This window comes from Spea bombifrons, chromosome 7, assembly GCF_027358695.1.
Source record: "Spea bombifrons isolate aSpeBom1 chromosome 7, aSpeBom1.2.pri, whole genome shotgun sequence".
NCBI lineage: Eukaryota > Metazoa > Chordata > Amphibia > Anura > Pelobatidae > Spea > Spea bombifrons.
Genome location: NC_071093.1, coordinates 4985353 through 5006344, shown reverse-complemented (window position 1 = coordinate 5006344; position 20992 = coordinate 4985353). Strand labels below are relative to the sequence as shown.

Genomic DNA, 20992 nt, shown 5'->3' with positions numbered 1-20992 from the left:
ACATGCAGTGGGGTGCAAGACCACACATCGTGACTCCAGCATTTCTGCCAGGGCAAACCATCACCTGAGGCTGTCCAAGACACAAGACACAAGACACAAGACACAAGACACAAGACACAAGACACAAGACACAAGACACAAGACACAAGACACAAGACACAAGACACAAGAACTTGCATTGAGGCAAAACAGAAACTAACATCATTGAAGAAGCAATCACCACCAGCCTCCAAGAGCTTTTCAATAAGGTGGTGGTGAGCTACAACCAGCATGCATAACAGCGCCTCAAAGCACATGAACACAATCCTGCCATCAGAACCAATAATACTAGTCAGACAGGCAGGAGGAAGGGTGAAACTGGGATCAAGAGAGCTCCGGTTCTCTCACTGTTGCCAAAATCATGTGCCAAATCTTGTCAATAATCATCTTAATCCCAGGTCCAAAAGGTACTAGGGGAAAAGAAAATGGTAAGGAAGGGCACCATATGTAAAACAATATGCAGATCATAAGCAAATTAGTTATAACAGCACTCAAAGCACATGAACACAATCCTGCCATCAGAACCAATAATACTAGTCAGACAGGCAGGAGGAAGGGTGAAACTGGGATCTAGAGAGCTCCGGTTCTCTCACTGTTGCCAAAATCATGTGCCAAATCTCGGCAATAATCATCTTCATCCCAGGTCCAAAAGGTACTAGGGGAAAAGAAAATGGTAAGGAAGGCCACCATATGTAAAACAATATGCAGATCATATGCAAATTAGTTATAACAGCAGGATGAACACAATCCTGCCATCAGAACCAATAATACTAGTCAGACAGGCAGGAGGAAGGGTGAAACTGGGATCTAGAGAGCTCCGGTTCTCTCACTGTTGCCAAAATCATGTGCCAAATCTTGGCAATAATCATCTTCATCCCAGGTCCAAAAGGTACTAGGGGAAAAGAAAATGGTAAGGAAGGCCACCATATGTAAAACAATATGCAGATCATATGCAAATTAGTTATAACAGCAGGATGAACACAATCCTGCCATCAGAACCAATAATACTAGTCAGACAGGCAGGAGGAAGGGTGAAACTGGGATCTAGAGAGCTCCGGTTCTCTCACTGTTGCCAAAATCATGTGCCAAATCTTGGCAATAATCATCTTAAACCCAGGTCCAAAAGGTACTAGGGGAGAAGAAAATGGTAAGGAAGGCCACCAGTGGGTCGTGCGCTCATGACATGCTGTGGGGTGCAAGACCGCACATCGTGAATCCAGCATTTCTGCCAGGGCAAATCAGCACCTTGGGCTCCATTGCTTTCCCAGCCCTAAGGCCAGAGGATCAGTGTGTGTGTGTCCTGTCCACCCACCCCTGGGGGGGAATCTAATGATCTTAGCTAAAAGGCAGAGAAGTGCCAAGATTACCCCAATGCCAAGACAAAAGACAATACTGAACACTTGGCGAGTCTTATTACCACGATTTGGCACATGATTTTGGCACTATGTTTTGGTGGAGGAGTTTGTCTGGGTTTTCCCTTCGGGGGATCCCAGTTTCGTAACTGGCTTCTGCCGCTTCTTCCACAGAACGCCTCACCCAGGAGCACACACCTCGGGCTTCTTTTTTTTTTTTTTTTTTTTATTTTTTTTTTGAGCCCGAGGCACATGCTCCTGGGTTCAGCATTCTGCGCAAAAAGCAGCAGAAGCCGGTTACGATACTGGGTTCCCCCAAAGGGAAAACCCAGAGAAATTCCTTACCCCCCCATGGGAGGGGAAAGGCCAGATCTTTTGCCTTCTCTTTGGAGAGAGAAAGGGGCCAAAAGGCTCCCTATCCTCCTACAGCAAAGATAGGCTGCACTGCCAAACCATGGCAATAATCATCTTAACCCCAGGTCCAAAAGGTACTAGGGGAAAAGAAGATGTGAGGCAGTCCATGAGTGGATCGTGCGCTCACGACATGCAGTGGGGTGCAAGACCGCACATCGTGACTCCAGCATTTCTGCCAGGGCAAATCAGCACCTCATGCTGCCAAGACCTACCTCAATGACAAGACACAAGACATCCATCAGTGGATTGTGCGCTCACGACATGCAGTGGGGTGCAAGACCACACATCGTGACTCCAGCATTTCTGCCAGGGCAAATCATCACCTGAGGCTGTCCAAGACACAAGACACAAGACACAAGACACAAGACACAAGACACAAGACACAAGACACAAGACACAAGACACAAGACACAAGACACAAGACACAAGAACTTGCATTGAGGCAAAACAGAAACTAACATCATTGAAGAAGCAATCACCACCAGCCTCCAAGAGCTTTTCAATAAGGTGGTGGTGAGCTACAACCAGCATGCATAACAGCGCCTCAAAGCACATGAACACAATCCTGCCATCAGAACCAATAATACTAGTCAGACAGGCAGGAGGAAGGGTGAAACTGGGATCAAGAGAGCTCCGGTTCTCTCACTGTTGCCAAAATCATGTGCCAAATCTTGTCAATAATCATCTTAATCCCAGGTCCAAAAGGTACTAGGGGAAAAGAAAATGGTAAGGAAGGGCACCATATGTAAAACAATATGCAGATCATAAGCAAATTAGTTATAACAGCACTCAAAGCACATGAACACAATCCTGCCATCAGAACCAATAATACTAGTCAGACAGGCAGGAGGAAGGGTGAAACTGGGATCTAGAGAGCTCCGGTTCTCTCACTGTTGCCAAAATCATGTGCCAAATCTCGGCAATAATCATCTTCATCCCAGGTCCAAAAGGTACTAGGGGAAAAGAAAATGGTAAGGAAGGCCACCATATGTAAAACAATATGCAGATCATATGCAAATTAGTTATAACAGCAGGATGAACACAATCCTGCCATCAGAACCAATAATACTAGTCAGACAGGCAGGAGGAAGGGTGAAACTGGGATCTAGAGAGCTCCGGTTCTCTCACTGTTGCCAAAATCATGTGCCAAATCTTGGCAATAATCATCTTCATCCCAGGTCCAAAAGGTACTAGGGGAAAAGAAAATGGTAAGGAAGGCCACCATATGTAAAACAATATGCAGATCATATGCAAATTAGTTATAACAGCAGGATGAACACAATCCTGCCATCAGAACCAATAATACTAGTCAGACAGGCAGGAGGAAGGGTGAAACTGGGATCTAGAGAGCTCCGGTTCTCTCACTGTTGCCAAAATCATGTGCCAAATCTTGGCAATAATCATCTTAAACCCAGGTCCAAAAGGTACTAGGGGAGAAGAAAATGGTAAGGAAGGCCACCAGTGGGTCGTGCGCTCATGACATGCTGTGGGGTGCAAGACCGCACATCGTGAATCCAGCATTTCTGCCAGGGCAAATCAGCACCTTGGGCTCCATTGCTTTCCCAGCCCTAAGGCCAGAGGATCAGTGTGTGTGTGTCCTGTCCACCCACCCCTGGGGGGGAATCTAATGATCTTAGCTAAAAGGCAGAGAAGTGCCAAGATTACCCCAATGCCAAGACAAAAGACAATACTGAACACTTGGCGAGTCTTATTACCACGATTTGGCACATGATTTTGGCACTATGTTTTGGTGGAGGAGTTTGTCTGGGTTTTCCCTTCGGGGGATCCCAGTTTCGTAACTGGCTTCTGCCGCTTCTTCCACAGAACGCCTCACCCAGGAGCACACACCTCGGGCTTCTTTTTTTTTTTTTTTTTTTATTTTTTTTTTGAGCCCGAGGCACATGCTCCTGGGTTCAGCATTCTGCGCAAAAAGCAGCAGAAGCCGGTTACGATACTGGGTTCCCCCAAAGGGAAAACCCAGAGAAATTCCTTACCCCCCCATGGGAGGGGAAAGGCCAGATCTTTTGCCTTCTCTTTGGAGAGAGAAAGGGGCCAAAAGGCTCCCTATCCTCCTACAGCAAAGATAGGCTGCACTGCCAAACCATGGCAATAATCATCTTAACCCCAGGTCCAAAAGGTACTAGGGGAAAAGAAGATGTGAGGCAGTCCATGAGTGGATCGTGCGCTCACGACATGCAGTGGGGTGCAAGACCGCACATCGTGACTCCAGCATTTCTGCCAGGGCAAATCAGCACCTCATGCTGCCAAGACCTACCTCAATGACAAGACACAAGACATCCATCAGTGGATTGTGCGCTCACGACATGCAGTGGGGTGCAAGACCACACATCGTGACTCCAGCATTTCTGCCAGGGCAAATCATCACCTGAGGCTGTCCAAGACACAAGACACAAGACACAAGACACAAGACACAAGACACAAGACACAAGACACAAGACACAAGACACAAGACACAAGACACAAGACACAAGACACAAGAACTTGCATTGAGGCAAAACAGAAACTAACATCATTGAAGAAGCAATCACCACCAGCCTCCAAGAGCTTTTCAATAAGGTGGTGGTGAGCTACAACCAGCATGCATAACAGCGCCTCAAAGCACATGAACACAATCCTGCCATCAGAACCAATAATACTAGTCAGACAGGCAGGAGGAAGGGTGAAACTGGGATCAAGAGAGCTCCGGTTCTCTCACTGTTGCCAAAATCATGTGCCAAATCTTGTCAATAATCATCTTAATCCCAGGTCCAAAAGGTACTAGGGGAAAAAAAAATGGTAAGGAAGGGCACCATATGTAAAACAATATGCAGATCATAAGCAAATTAGTTATAACAGCACTCAAAGCACATGAACACAATCCTGCCATCAGAACCAATAATACTAGTCAGACAGGCAGGAGGAAGGGTGAAACTGGGATCTAGAGAGCTCCGGTTCTCTCACTGTTGCCAAAATCATGTGCCAAATCTCGGCAATAATCATCTTCATCCCAGGTCCAAAAGGTACTAGGGGAAAAGAAAATGGTAAGGAAGGCCACCATATGTAAAACAATATGCAGATCATATGCAAATTAGTTATAACAGCAGGATGAACACAATCCTGCCATCAGAACCAATAATACTAGTCAGACAGGCAGGAGGAAGGGTGAAACTGGGATCTAGAGAGCTCCGGTTCTCTCACTGTTGCCAAAATCATGTGCCAAATCTTGGCAATAATCATCTTCATCCCAGGTCCAAAAGGTACTAGGGGAAAAGAAAATGGTAAGGAAGGCCACCATATGTAAAACAATATGCAGATCATATGCAAATTAGTTATAACAGCAGGATGAACACAATCCTGCCATCAGAACCAATAATACTAGTCAGACAGGCAGGAGGAAGGGTGAAACTGGGATCTAGAGAGCTCCGGTTCTCTCACTGTTGCCAAAATCATGTGCCAAATCTTGGCAATAATCATCTTAAACCCAGGTCCAAAAGGTACTAGGGGAGAAGAAAATGGTAAGGAAGGCCACCAGTGGGTCGTGCGCTCATGACATGCTGTGGGGTGCAAGACCGCACATCGTGAATCCAGCATTTCTGCCAGGGCAAATCAGCACCTTGGGCTCCATTGCTTTCCCAGCCCTAAGGCCAGAGGATCAGTGTGTGTGTGTCCTGTCCACCCACCCCTGGGGGGGAATCTAATGATGTTAGCTAAAAGGCAGAGAAGTGCCAAGATTACCCCAATGCCAAGACAAAAGACAATACTGAACACTTGGCGAGTCTTATTACCACGATTTGGCACATGATTTTGGCACTATGTTTTGGTGGAGGAGTTTGTCTGGGTTTTCCCTTCGGGGGATCCCAGTTTCGTAACTGGCTTCTGCCGCTTCTTCCACAGAACGCCTCACCCAGGAGCACACACCTCGGGCTTCTTTTTTTTTTTTTTTTTTTTTTATTTTTTTTTTGAGCCCGAGGCACATGCTCCTGGGTTCAGCATTCTGCGCAAAAAGCAGCAGAAGCCGGTTACGATACTGGGTTCCCCCAAAGGGAAAACCCAGAGAAATTCCTTACCCCCCCATGGGAGGGGAAAGGCCAGATCTTTTGCCTTCTCTTTGGAGAGAGAAAGGGGCCAAAAGGCTCCCTATCCTCCTACAGCAAAGATAGGCTGCACTGCCAAACCATGGCAATAATCATCTTAACCCCAGGTCCAAAAGGTACTAGGGGAAAAGAAGATGTGAGGCAGTCCATGAGTGGATCGTGCGCTCACGACATGCAGTGGGGTGCAAGACCGCACATCGTGACTCCAGCATTTCTGCCAGGGCAAATCAGCACCTCATGCTGCCAAGACCTACCTCAATGACAAGACACAAGACATCCATCAGTGGATTGTGCGCTCACGACATGCAGTGGGGTGCAAGACCACACATCGTGACTCCAGCATTTCTGCCAGGGCAAATCATCACCTGAGGCTGTCCAAGACACAAGACACAAGACACAAGACACAAGACACAAGACACAAGACACAAGACACAAGACACAAGACACAAGACACAAGACACAAGACACAAGACACAAGAACTTGCATTGAGGCAAAACAGAAACTAACATAATTGAAGAAGCAATCACCACCAGCCTCCAAGAGCTTTTCAATAAGGTGGTGGTGAGCTACAACCAGCATGCATAACAGCGCCTCAAAGCACATGAACACAATCCTGCCATCAGAACCAATAATACTAGTCAGACAGGCAGGAGGAAGGGTGAAACTGGGATCAAGAGAGCTCCGGTTCTCTCACTGTTGCCAAAATCATGTGCCAAATCTTGTCAATAATCATCTTAATCCCAGGTCCAAAAGGTACTAGGGGAAAAAAAAATGGTAAGGAAGGGCACCATATGTAAAACAATATGCAGATCATAAGCAAATTAGTTATAACAGCACTCAAAGCACATGAACACAATCCTGCCATCAGAACCAATAATACTAGTCAGACAGGCAGGAGGAAGGGTGAAACTGGGATCTAGAGAGCTCCGGTTCTCTCACTGTTGCCAAAATCATGTGCCAAATCTCGGCAATAATCATCTTCATCCCAGGTCCAAAAGGTACTAGGGGAAAAGAAAATGGTAAGGCAGGCCACCATATGTAAAACAATATGCAGATCATATGCAAATTAGTTATAACAGCAGGATGAACACAATCCTGCCATCAGAACCAATAATACTAGTCAGACAGGCAGGAGGAAGGGTGAAACTGGGATCTAGAGAGCTCCGGTTCTCTCACTGTTGCCAAAATCATGTGCCAAATCTTGGCAATAATCATCTTAAACCCAGGTCCAAAAGGTACTAGGGGAGAAGAAAATGGTAAGGAAGGCCACCAGTGGGTCGTGCGCTCATGACATGCTGTGGGGTGCAAGACCGCACATCGTGAATCCAGCATTTCCGCCAGGGCAAATCAGCACCTTGGGCTCCATTGCTTTCCCAGCCCTAAGGCCAGAGGATCAGTGTGTGTGTGTCCTGTCCACCCACCCCTGGGGGGGAATCTAATGATCTTAACTAAAAGGCAGAGAAGTGCCAAGATTACCCCAATGCCAAGACAAAAGACAATACTGAACACTTGGCGAGTCTTATTACCACGATTTGGCACATGATTTTGGCACTATGTTTTGGTGGAGGAGTTTGTCTGGGTTTTCCCTTCAGGGGATCCCAGTTTCGTAACTGGCTTCTGCCGCTTCTTCCACAGAACGCCTCACCCAGGAGCACACACCTCGGGCTTCTTTTTTTTTTTTTTTTTTTTTTTTATTTTTTTTTTGAGCCCGAGGCACATGCTCCTGGGTTCAGCATTCTGCGCAAAAAGCAGCAGAAGCCGGTTACGATACTGGGTTCCCCCAAAGGGAAAACCCAGAGAAATTCCTTACCCCCCCATGGGAGGGGAAAGGCCAGATCTTTTGCCTTCTCTTTGGAGAGAGAAAGGGGCCAAAAGGCTCCCTATCCTCCTACAGCAAAGATAGGCTGCACTGCCAAACCATGGCAATAATCATCTTAACCCCAGGTCCAAAAGGTACTAGGGGAAAAGAAGATGTGAGGCAGCCCATGAGTGGATCGTGCGCTCACGACATGCAGTGGGGTGCAAGACCGCACATCGTGACTCCAGCATTTCTGCCAGGGCAAATCAGCACCTCATGCTGCCAAGACCTACCTCAATGACAAGACACAAGACATCCATCAGTGGATTGTGCGCTCACGACATGCAGTGGGGTGCAAGACCACACATCGTGACTCCAGCATTTCTGCCAGGGCAAATCATCACCTGAGGCTGTCCAAGACACAAGACACAAGACACAAGACACAAGACACAAGACACAAGACACAAGACACAAGACACAAGACACAAGACACAAGACACAAGACACAAGACACAAGACACAAGAACTTGCATTGAGGCAAAACAGAAACTAACATCATTGAAGAAGCAATCACCACCAGCCTCCAAGAGCTTTTCAATAAGGTGGTGGTGAGCTACAACCAGCATGCATAACAGCGCCTCAAAGCACATGAACACAATCCTGCCATCAGAACCAATAATACTAGTCAGACAGGCAGGAGGAAGGGTGAAACTGGGATCAAGAGAGCTCCGGTTCTCTCACTGTTGCCAAAATCATGTGCCAAATCTTGTCAATAATCATCTTAATCCCAGGTCCAAAAGGTACTAGGGGAAAAGAAAATGGTAAGGAAGGGCACCATATGTAAAACAATATGCAGATCATAAGCAAATTAGTTATAACAGCACTCAAAGCACATGAACACAATCCTGCCATCAGAACCAATAATACTAGTCAGACAGGCAGGAGGAAGGGTGAAACTGGGATCTAGAGAGCTCCGGTTCTCTCACTGTTGCCAAAATCATGTGCCAAATCTCGGCAATAATCATCTTCATCCCAGGTCCAAAAGGTACTAGGGGAAAAGAAAATGGTAAGGAAGGCCACCATATGTAAAACAATATGCAGATCATATGCAAATTAGTTATAACAGCAGGATGAACACAATCCTGCCATCAGAACCAATAATACTAGTCAGACAGGCAGGAGGAAGGGTGAAACTGGGATCTAGAGAGCTCCGGTTCTCTCACTGTTGCCAAAATCATGTGCCAAATCTTGGCAATAATCATCTTCATCCCAGGTCCAAAAGGTACTAGGGGAAAAGAAAATGGTAAGGAAGGCCACCATATGTAAAACAATATGCAGATCATATGCAAATTAGTTATAACAGCAGGATGAACACAATCCTGCCATCAGAACCAATAATACTAGTCAGACAGGCAGGAGGAAGGGTGAAACTGGGATCTAGAGAGCTCCGGTTCTCTCACTGTTGCCAAAATCATGTGCCAAATCTTGGCAATAATCATCTTAAACCCAGGTCCAAAAGGTACTAGGGGAGAAGAAAATGGTAAGGAAGGCCACCAGTGGGTCGTGCGCTCATGACATGCTGTGGGGTGCAAGACCGCACATCGTGAATCCAGCATTTCTGCCAGGGCAAATCAGCACCTTGGGCTCCATTGCTTTCCCAGCCCTAAGGCCAGAGGATTAGTGTGTGTGTCCTGTCCACCCACCCCTGGGGGGGAATCTAATGATCTTAGCTAAAAGGCAGAGAAGTGCCAAGATTACCCCAATGCCAAGACAAAAGACAATACTGAACACTTGGCGAGTCTTATTACCACGATTTGGCACATGATTTTGGCACTATGTTTTGGTGGAGGAGTTTGTCTGGGTTTTCCCTTCGGGGGATCCCAGTTTCGTAACTGGCTTCTGCCGCTTCTTCCACAGAACGCCTCACCCAAGAGCACACACCTCGGGCTTCTTTTTTTTTTTTTTTTTTTTTTTTATTTTTTTTTTGAGCCCGAGGCACATGCTCCTGGGTTCAGCATTCTGCGCAAAAAGCAGCAGAAGCCGGTTACGATACTGGGTTCCCCCAAAGGGAAAACCCAGAGAAATTCCTTACCCCCCCATGGGAGGGGAAAGGCCAGATCTTTTGCCTTCTCTTTGGAGAGAGAAAGGGGCCAAAAGGCTCCCTATCCTCCTACAGCAAAGATAGGCTGCACTGCCAAACCATGGCAATAATCATCTTAACCCCAGGTCCAAAAGGTACTAGGGGAAAAGAAGATGTGAGGCAGTCCATGAGTGGATCGTGCGCTCACGACATGCAGTGGGGTGCAAGACCGCACATCGTGACTCCAGCATTTCTGCCAGGGCAAATCAGCACCTCATGCTGCCAAGACCTACCTCAATGACAAGACACAAGACATCCATCAGTGGATTGTGCACTCACAACATGCAGTGGGGTGCAAGACCACACATCGTGACTCCAGCATTTCTGCCAGGGCAAATCATCACCTGAGGCTGTCCAAGACACAAGACACAAGACACAAGACACAAGACACAAGACACAAGACACAAGACACAAGACACAAGACACAAGACACAAGACACAAGACACAAGACACAAGACACAAGACACAAGAACTTGCATTGAGGCAAAACAGAAACTAACATCGTTGAAGAAGCAATCACCACCAGCCTCCAAGAGCTTTTCAATAAGGTGGTGGTGAGCTACAACCAGCATGCATAACAGCGCCTCAAAGCACATGAACACAATCCTGCCATCAGAACCAATAATACTAGTCAGACAGGCAGGAGGAAGGGTGAAACTGGGATCTAGAGAGCTCCGGTTCTCTCACTGTTGCCAAAATCATGTGCCAAATCTCGGCAATAATCATCTTCATCCCAGGTCCAAAAGGTACTAGGGGAAAAGAAAATGGTAAGGAAGGGCACCATATGTAAAACAATATGCAGATCATAAGCAAATTAGTTATAACAGCACTCAAAGCACATGAACACAATCCTGCCATCAGAACCAATAATACTAGTCAGACAGGCAGGAGGAAGGGTGAAACTGGGATCTAGAGAGCTCCGGTTCTCTCACTGTTGCCAAAATCATGTGCCAAATCTCGGCAATAATCATCTTCATCCCAGGTCCAAAAGGTACTAGGGGAAAAGAAAATGGTAAGGAAGGCCACCATATGTAAAACAATATGCAGATCATATGCAAATTAGTTATAACAGCAGGATGAACACAATCCTGCCATCAGAACCAATAATACTAGTCAGACAGGCAGGAGGAAGGGTGAAACTGGGATCTAGAGAGCTCCGGTTCTCTCACTGTTGCCAAAATCATGTGCCAAATCTCGGCAATAATCATCTTCATCCCAGGTCCAAAAGGTACTAGGGGAAAAGAAAATGGTAAGGAAGGCCACCATATGCAAAACAATATGCAGATAATATGCAAATTAGTTATAACAGCAGGATGAACACAATCCTGCCTTCAGAACCAATAATACTAGTCAGACAGGCAGGAGGAAGGGTGAAACTGGGATCTAGAGAGCTCCGGTTCTCTCACTGTTGCCAAAATCATGTGCCAAATCTTGGCAATAATCATCTTCATCCCAGGTCCAAAAGGTACTAGGGGAAAAGAAAATGGTAAGGAAGGCCACCATATGTAAAACAATATGCAGATCATATGCAAATTAGTTATAACAGCAGGATGAACACAATCCTGCCATCAGAACCAATAATACTAGTCAGACAGGCAGCAGGAAGGGTGAAACTGGGATCTAGAGAGCCCCGGTTCTGTCACTGTTGCCAAAATCATGTGCCAAATTTTGGCAATAATCATCTTAAACCCAGGTCCAAAAGGTACTAGGGGAGAAGAAAATGGTAAGGAAGGCCACCAGTGGATCGTGCGCTCATGACATGCTGTGGGGTGCAAGACTGCACATCCTGAATCCAGCATTTCTGCCAGGGCAAATCAGCACCTTGGGCTCCATTGCTTTCCCAGCCCTAAGGCCAGAGGATCAGTGTGTGTGTGTCCTGTCCACCCACCCCTGGGGGGGAATCTAATGATCTTAGCTAAAAGGCAGAGAAGTGCCAAGATTACCCCAATGCCAAGACAAAAGACAATACTGAACACTTGGCGAGTCTTATTACCACGATTTGGCACATGATTTTGGCACTATGTTTTGGTGGAGGAGTTTGTCTGGGTTTTCCCTTCGGGGGATCCCAGTATCGTAACTGGCTTCTGCTGCTTCTTCCACAGAACGCCTCACCCAGGAGCACACACCTTGGGATTCTTTTTTTTTTTTTTTTTTTTTTTTTTTTTTTGAGCCCGAGGCACATGCTCCTGGGTTCAGCATTCTGTGCAAAAAGCAGCAGAAGCCGGTTACGATACTGGGTTCCCCCAAAGGGAAAACCCAGACAAATTCCTTACCCCCCCCATGGGAGGGGAAAGGCCAGATCTTTTGCCTTCTCTTTAGAGAGAGAAAGGGGCCAAAAGGCTCCCTATCCTCCTACAGCAAAGATAGACTGCACTGCCAAATCATGGCAATAATCATCTTAACCCCAGGTCCAAAAGGTACTAGGGGAAAAGAAGATGTGAGGAAGTCCATGAGTGGATCGTGCGCTCACGACATGCAGTGGGGTGCAAGACCGCACATCGTGACTCCAGCATTTCTGCCAGGGCAAATCAGCACCTCATGCTGCCAAGACCTACCTCAATGACAAGACACAAGACATCCATCAGTGGATCGTGCGCTCACAACATGCAGTGGGGTGCAAGACCACACATCGTGACTCCAGCATTTCTGCCAGGGCAAATCAGCACCATGTTTCCAATTGTATTAAAAATAAATCCATATTTTCTTTTTTTGTATTCTTTTTGCTCATTTTGAGTTTTTAAACCATAAAAGGAAACCTTGTAATATTACATAAAATCTGTTCAGCTATAAATTAAAGGAATACATGAACATTGGTGGGTGTTTCATAATATATCTAAAAAGATGGCACTTGTTTGTGTTGCAATTTTCTTTTTTTTTACAAACAGCTATGAAAAGATTTTAATGAAACACCGGTGCCCGGCTTTTAAAAACAAGTTTCATTTATCTTGTTGATAGATAAAAGTAACACAGGTTTCTGTTTGCAAGAAAAGAAATGTTATAACAGAGATAATATATATTTAAAAAAAAAAAAAAAAAGCTCAACGATGATCCTTTTGATCGCCACCTTTCATATAATTAAAGTAATTGTTGTGACTATTATATGCAAGAATTTTATCTAAACCGGATGCCAGCCAACAACAAATAACGGATTTGTATTTTTTTATATTACATCAATTCTGTATTGAAAACATTTTTTTACAGCAGATCAGCCCTATTCAGCCCCCGTCTAGTCGCCCGTTTTTCCTGCTGTAAAGACTCAAACCTTAATCAGTCGTTGGTCTCGTCTTAGATTCAGTAGCCGTATGCCTTTCCCATGCATGTTTAAATTCCATCACTGTATTACACTCTACCACTTCTGCTGGGAGGCCGTACCCCTTTTTTTACCACCTTCTCTATGGTCTTTGGTTCTTGGATGTCTCCTTTTTTTTGTAAGAAATAATTACTCCCATCTAATCTTCCTGACAACACAGTACCCCTAAATTAACAATGTCTCCGCTTATATCAATCTAGCAAAACGCAAGAACAACTGTGAAGAGAACTACTTTGGATGCCGTAACGGAAAATGTATTTTAAACACTTGGGTATGCGATGGACAAAAAGACTGTGAAGATGGCACTGATGAATCCCATTGCGGTAAATTCTTTAAATATTTTTCTTAATTTAAAATAAATAAATAAATATATATATATATATTATGAATTTTTTCAGAATAAAATAATTACATTTTTCTTATATGCCTTCACTATGTCATGAAAGGCAGACCCTAACAAGCATCTTCTGCTAGAAGAACGGTCCCTGCAAAATGCATAGTTAAACGGGTTAGGTATCCAGAAGAACCTAAAAATGGAAGGGGTGGACAAGTTCTTGATGACTCGGCTCCAGATCATGTCCCTCAAATCCCGCTAAGACAAGCCCAGCTGATTCGCCAGCTCGATCAGCTCCACCAAGGAATCCGAGCGCATGTTTATCCCGAGAAGGCCTCAAACTTTGTCACAACTAATTTTCTTATCCCTTGGAGCTCTATACAATCATGAGGGTTTAAACTACTGGACAAAAATCAAATGTATTACAAATTATTGATTCTCCTAAGAGTTGTTAATTCTAGATTGTGGTATCCCACTGATAAACTCTTCTTATTTCCTGATAATTATAGTTATTATGATTTTTAAGAGCAAATTGTAATTATGTTGTTTAAAATATTGTTATTCTTCCCGATCTGTTTATTAATCTTTTATCTTCTTTTAAAATTATTTTTCACTGTGTATTTTCTCTATGTCTACTATTTTACTTTACAGTAGGTATCACTATTATTTTACGTAAATTTATTTTATCAACTGCTCCCATATTCCTGTGTATGATATAAAACCTAGCATAGGTGCATTTTTTTAAAATACAATTAGGTCTCTATTGACAAACCTAGAGAGAATAATGTGGACAGGACAAAATTCAATAATTGATGATATCAATGTAATGTAAAATATAGTAATTTTTTAGGTGAATAGAGCTATAATCAGTCGTAGAAGTGCCCCTTGGCAAAAGTCATCTAAGCCTCTAAATATATTTTATATCTTGACAATGAAAACAAAATATATTCCATTGCAGTTTCTAGACTAAACAAAATGGTACCAATACATGAAATAGCAGTTCTCGGTTTCATTTTCTTAGATACCTCCTGTTCCTGGAGCGAATTTGCTTGTTCTAAAAATAAGTGCATATCGAAGCATTGGTTGTGCGATGGAGAAGACGATTGTGGGGATGGTTCTGATGAAAGCGACGAAGTTTGTGGTAAGTGTAATTATAATTTGTAGAGTAATGAAAAAATGTTCTTTCAAAAAAAAAAAGAACATCTATGGGGGTGATTTTCTAAGTAAAAAGGTCTCCTCAGTCAAGGTTGTCATCCAGCATCTATGGTGACCCAACCAGGTGTGCATGGTGATGTCATTCACTTGTTACTTTGTATATAATTTTAGATACTTTGTAAATAATTTTAGATACTTGTTACCTTAGTTGGTAATAACTCCATAACATATCTAATAGTCTTATGTTTTAAAAAAAAACTTGGAGTATATTGGGGTTTTTTTTTTTTGTGAAGAACTTAAGGTTATGCTTCAAATGTAATAACAGTGAGAATATTAGATCTCATTTTAAAGCATATACATGTTCTCTTGTTATTTGTTTAAGGTTCTGTAACCTGTTCTTCTGAGATGTTTAGTTGTCCCGGCTCTCATGCCTGCGTTTCGTCCCATTGGCTTTGCGATGGAGAAAGAGATTGTCCGAATGGAAGTGATGAACTTTCAACTGCTGGCTGTGGTACGATTTATTATACTTGTTGTGACGTATATTTCACAAAGGTTTTCAATATATTTTAAGGTCCAAGATTTATTACAAAAAGTGAACAGAGCATATGGTGTAACTTGCAATACTAAACAAAAAAAAAGAAGAAAAAAAAACTAGAAACAAATTACAAAGAAAAAGGGATATCAAGCTCCCGAGGATAGGCAAAACTAAGAGGTCACAGACCCTGAGGCTTATTAAAAGGTGCCTTGGTAGAGCATCATCATTGTCAGTGGTCTTTAATGCTGGATTGTCTTGAACCTTCCAGCCTGGATTTACTTATTTTCAGCAATATGAACATACATAAGAACTTCCCATGGTACCTGGCACTCTTCTTCTTAGAAGGTAGTGACTCCGTGTATGAGTGTGGCTAACTTCCTGTATGGGCTGGACTAGTCCCAGAGAGCCTTTAATGGGACTAAACTGGGCAGGTAGCGAGGAAAGCAGATGTGGAGTAGGCATGGAGTGTGGGGGGGAGGGTAGGCATGAGTATATATATCGATACCCTGCCAGAAGAAAGAAGAAACCGAGCCCGAGACCCAGGGAAGGAGCATTTTACCAGGAGACTCCAGGCCAAACCCAAAGAGTTCTTGGGCATGAAAGTAAGAAACATAACACAAGCTTCTATAGAGATATATTCACATGAACTCTAATTTAGCTCCAATTCCGTGTGGGTTAGCTACCAAAAAGTAATAGATCGCTCCTTCACACCGATAAATCAGCTAAAGTTTTTATTTAATAATCTATGTATGCAAGATAACGTATCTGTACATTTACGCATTACATTCACAACCCCGGATAATACTTTCATAATGAAATATAAAAAGTGTTTGAAAACATGCGTTTAACTCCAACCTCTGATTTTTCCTTACAATTCTTTCCCACTTTTGGCATTATAATACCAGTGTATTTTGTGATAGTTTAAAGTAGAGAACATATAACATCCGCGACAGAAAAGCATAAATCTTCTGGCAGCTTTTTTTTTTTTTTATCTTCTAAGCTTTGAGGCTCACATTGTCAAAATCTGTAATAAAGGATCAGAGGCTATAACCGTACATGAAAAAGATGCAGTGTGACTGGAGCAATAAACAATGAAGCATTTCACAAGATTTTTTACAGCCCCACTTCTTATTCTGTGGGCTATGATTGGTCGTTTGTTAGGGTTCATTGATAAGCAGCACCTGAATTTATTGTTCTTTTTAAGGAAACGATCTATCAGTTCAGACAGCCATTATGCACAAATAATTCCTCTGATGCCCAGGTCTTCTGACATAATCGTAAACTCGAAATGGGTCATGAAAGCATGAATCATAGCTACATGCAGTATTCTAAAACACAACCACACGGTGACGTATTCTGGCCAAGGCCAAATAGACTTAAGACGAAAAGGAGGAGAAGGGTAGCCACCAGAAGAGGGAAGGGCAGGTCATCCCCAGTATGCTGGTGTTCGATGGGCTCTCCTTCCCCAACCAGCCCATTTACACCATAGAGCTGGCATAGCCTCCATAGACTGCTTTGGAAGACACTTTAGACCTTTAAGTCATAGAGTTCAGAGATATGATGTTATCTTCCAGTGACCTGACCCAAGGCAGCGCTCAAGGTAAGTAGGTCTCTGCAACCCACACACACGGTGAAACACAGCCACACGCTGTCGATATATGTCTGGTGGACCGGTGACCGTCAATTCCCACCGAGCTTTTCTGATTCATGGTGATGGTGGGTTCAAAAGGTAATTTGTAGATTTGGATGAAAATGGATGTAGGTTAAGAAATGACTTGTGGTTTTATTTTATACTATAATTCTCCATATTGTGGTGGAATTATCAAATCACCACACAGTTCACCAAAAAAAAAAATGGTTTGTAGTCCCATACAATATTTTGGGAAGTGGTGTCCAAGAGGTCCATTATTGGCCATGTATTGTGTATATCCTAAGTTCTTATACTATATGGGAAAGGAAATGCAATTATCCCAATGGAAATAACGATAGTAAAACTAAAGAAAGCGTCAAATCCATTATCCCACGCAAAGGTGCCAGCCCCCTACAAAGTTTTCTTTTAAATTGAATGTATAGGCCACAGTATGGATCAAATGGGAAAATTGTCTGTGTGCTTTTCTGGAGCAGGTTCCTCTTACCATTCTTCATGGTCTCTATTACATTGTGTTTTAAGCCAGCAGGAGGTCATCATGATGCACTTAAGACCCGACATGGGGAGTTATATTCTAGTATTAAAATAAAATCTTACAATAGAATTGGGGAAAAAATGTAAAAGAATAAATGACAAATTTTCAAAAAGCCACATTCTGAAAGTTTAGTGTAGAAGAAAGAAAAGATATTACCGTTAGGAGAAAAGTGCACTCTATTATGCTTGGTGAATTTTCGCTAAAAGGAAGCTCTGTCTGATTCATCCGTTAACAATCCTGCTGACAATAGAACCTGAAATTGTCGTTCTTTGGGAAAAAATATAGATTTTAAGTGAGTCAACTAGTCAAGGATCATATAACCAACTGACAAGGTTAAGTTTCATTCTGTCCTCTACTGATTCGTTTTCGATTCTCTCTCTCTCTCTCTCTCTCTCTCTCGCTATATATATATATGTATATATATATATATATATATATATATATATATGTATGTATGTATATATGTATGTATATATAGAGAGAGGGAGAGAGACTACAGAAGTAAAAGTCATTTTCACTAGATCTATAGGGTTTTTATGAAAAACATGCTTTGTGTCTTTATCCCTCATCCCTAACCTATACCCTTGCGCCGTAGGCAATATCTCATGCCAGCATGCATACCTGGCATAATTGAGCTCTACTGGCTTCGCTTCTGATTGAAGTCACAAGGGTAGAATGCATGAGGAGTACATATGCGCATGGGCAGATACCCAGCAATGATTGCTTTCCTGATCCTAGGAAAAAAATGAATATGACCCTATTTTAGTGGCTCCATAACACTATTATAGCATTTCATTGTAGAAGAACGACCATTCTTATACACACTCGATGCCTGCGAAAATGGCACCATGAGATTCAAAGATGTGGAAGATGCCCAAGTTGACAATATTGCAAGTAGTCTGATTAATTCCAAAGTTAGTTTGGATAATAATAATAATATATGTATATATATATATATATATATATAATAATATGTATACATATTATATATATATTATTTTTGTATTATTTTTTTTATGAGACCCTTCACATGCATTAAACACAAATAGTATATAACTGGTTTGAAAAATTAAATGGGAAAACCATATATCAGGTTTGTGGGTTAGTTTTATATTTTATTTTCTTCATATATTTTTCAGCTCCTGTTACTACCTGTGATGAAAACGCTTTTATGTGCCGCAACAAAGTCTGCATCCCTAAACGGTTTGTGTGCGATCACGATGATGACTGTGGAGATGGCTCCGACGAATCTCCGGAATGTGGCAAGTAATATCAGGATCATTAGTATGTATTAAACAAAAGGCTTGTTGTTGATAAAATGAGGATAATGGTTTGGAAAATACTTAAAGTTAAAAAAAATGTAAAATTAGAATATACCTACAGTATTTTATTACCAAGTTTTCCTACACAGTTTATTATATGTTTGTAAATACCGTAGCTGCATGAATAATATATAGACGCATAGATGTAATAAACAATGTACTTTATGAATCTTTTATACGGATGTGTAGTGCAGGTCCTTTGTGATACCGGTACAATTGCAATGTACTCTTTTTTTGTATGTTGTATATTCTCAGAACACATGTGTATAGTTTATTCCCTTAAAACTGATTTGTCAAGGAACTGATAAGCCTTTCAGTGCCTAAGGATAATAGTTTTGCATGTTAAAATGTATTTAAACAAATACAAATATTAGAAAGATGTTAATAAAACGATGTATCTTTCATTAATGCTTCCACCTTCCTTCCTTTTCCTTACTCATTTCCTTCCTTCTCTCCCTTCTATCTCTCCCTTCCTTTTCTCCCCTTCCTTTCATTGGTATTCAAAGTCTTTGGGTACCTCAAGCAATAAAAGAGGGTTTTTTTATTTGTGTTTAAATTTAAGAGATGTCATTAACATAACATGGTTGTCCTTTTTTCTTGTTTTTAATATTTTAAATTTAGGTTATCGGCAGTGCGGCCCTAATGAATTTAGCTGTGCTGATGGCCGGTGCTTACTGAATTCTCAGTGGCAATGTGATGGAGACTTTGACTGTCCGGATCACTCTGATGAAGCACCTCTGAATAAAAGATGTTTGAATTCAGGTTTGGAATTTTATCCAACTCTTTATCGTGTTTTTGTGTTATTTTCATTTACCCACGTACGAGTGCAGCTTTGTCAGAAAGGATTTTGACAGTAACAAAAGGCCAGCAGGAAAAACTAACGAGATGAAAATAGGGATTAAAGGAATAGGGTCATCAATAATTCACTCTAGAACTGGTGACATGGACATGGCAGATACTAGGGGTTTGCAACTCCAACTGTTCCTTTCATGCACACTGCCATTGTAAAGGAAAGTTTCAAAAGCTACTATGACAAGGAAACATAACAAGTGGAATAAGGGATGTGTTTTAAGCATATAATATTTTTTTTTGCTATTAGAATTGATACATACCACTCAACCTTCCTCCACTCATTCTGGTGGCATCATCGGATGCTACTGTTTGGAAGGCGGGGAACCGGCTGTAGTTTGTAACTTACCTAGTATAAACAACATGCGGTTTGGAAGGTCATTAGTAGCTCATAAAACCTATGCAGAACATCTCTGAATCATACCTGAGAATTCTCAGAGTTTGACCTGGAGTCTCCGAGTAAAGCACTATTCCTCTGGGGTCTCCGAGTAAAGCACTACTCCTCTGAGGTCTCCAAGTAAAGCACTACTCCGCTGAGGTCTCCGAGTAAAGCACTACTCCTCTGAGGTCTCCGAGTAAAGCACTACTCCGCTGAGGTCTCCGAGTAAAGCACTACTCCGCTGAGGTCTCCGAGTAAAGCACTACTCCCCTGAGGTCTCCGAGTAAAGCACTACTCCCCTGAGGTCTCCGAGTAAAGCACTACTCCTCTGAGGTCTCCGAGTAAAGCACTACTCCGCTGAGGTCTCCGAGTCAGCGTTGCCTTTCAGACAGAGTAATGTCATTTGGCCATTGCTACTTCCCACCAACTCCCGCTACCCATCCACCGAAGGCTTTCTAGTGCTTGCCCCACCCCTTCACAAAGCCACTCCCCCAGAAGAGGGAGAGCTCTCGGTAGCCTACTCTCGGTAGCCTCTGGGTATGCTATTAACGTTATTTAGAAAGGGTAATATTAATTAACTATGGGTTTTGTTACTACAATATTACCAAAACTCAAAAGTCAATATTAGTTGTTTTATCGATACATTTAAACTCTCTTAAAAAATTGCTGCTTTAAATCATTGAAAGTAATTTAAGCCTCATAAACAGTTCTAGTACATAAACCTCTCCCAGGAGACCCAAACACGACACACTCTGTACTATATTATGGAGATACCGCGACATTACTGACTGCTCTGACCTCATCGGGGTTAAGATGAGACTTAGCCCTGAATCCTCATGTACATTCATCTTGCTTTCAATGATAGAATACAGAGTCCAAAAGGCTCTACCTCTTTTCAACCCATTCTTCAATTATGGGAATAATTATTTGTGTCGTCGTCTTCTGTTCATCAACATGGCTGTGAAATACTTATAGGAGAGTTCTAGTCTATGACACCGACTCTACAAAGCATAAAATATATAATTTAAATTATAATATAAAGAATAATATAAAGAATAATACATCTTATATATATAAATAAATAAA

General features: G+C 42.5%; 1 protein-coding gene across 1 annotated transcript in view; it reads left to right on the top strand.

Moving 5' to 3' along the window:
* Positions 1–20992, top strand: part of LRP1B (LDL receptor related protein 1B) — a 557319-nt gene that overhangs the window by 473194 nt on the left and 63133 nt on the right. Inside the window, exons 50-54 of the mRNA XM_053471115.1 lie at positions 13350–13472; positions 14505–14624; positions 15021–15149; positions 18496–18618; positions 19300–19440. Coding sequence (XP_053327090.1) covers positions 13350–13472; positions 14505–14624; positions 15021–15149; positions 18496–18618; positions 19300–19440 — 636 coding nt within the window. The remainder of the gene's footprint in view (positions 1–13349; positions 13473–14504; positions 14625–15020; positions 15150–18495; positions 18619–19299; positions 19441–20992) is intronic.